Raw genomic sequence first — 409 nt, forward strand, 5'->3', positions numbered from 1 at the left:
CGCCCATCCGATAAGCAATACCTAATTACCCTATATATCATGATAACAACAACATCCCAAGTGTAAATCTCTCTCTACACATTCCTACAAGCCTTCACTAAGCCCCATGAACATATCGACCCGGCGAGGGTAATCGAGAAAGCGATGCGGTCCCACTTCCGGCGTGTGTCCGGCGTCAGTGCACGAGCGACAACAGTGGTAAGCGACTACTTGGAGGCGACACTTGTTATAGCGAACGGCGAGGCTGCACACGTCCATGGAATTCCTGCCGCCCATGAACTGGCTGTCCAGACATTCCGCCATTGATTCTGGAGAAGGGATGGTGGGTGTTAAATGATGGAGTTGGCTGGAGGGGAAGGGGTTAGGGGTAGGTTAAATAGGGTTCGGGAGTGGGGTGAGGGTGGAGAGT

The 409-nt window shown here is 52.6% G+C and overlaps 1 protein-coding gene across 1 annotated transcript in view; it reads right to left on the reverse strand.

The window, feature by feature from the left end:
- Positions 1-6: 6 nt before the first annotated feature.
- The window catches only part of LOC119588749, a 4,351-nt gene continuing 3,948 nt past the window's right edge, over positions 7-409 (reverse strand). The window contains exon 2 of the mRNA XM_037937388.1: positions 7-314. Coding sequence (XP_037793316.1) covers positions 85-314 — 230 coding nt within the window. The 3' untranslated portion in view covers positions 7-84. The remainder of the gene's footprint in view (positions 315-409) is intronic.

Source organism: Penaeus monodon, chromosome 24 (genome assembly GCF_015228065.2).
Source record: "Penaeus monodon isolate SGIC_2016 chromosome 24, NSTDA_Pmon_1, whole genome shotgun sequence".
In the NCBI taxonomy this organism is placed as follows: Eukaryota; Metazoa; Arthropoda; class Malacostraca; order Decapoda; family Penaeidae; genus Penaeus; species Penaeus monodon.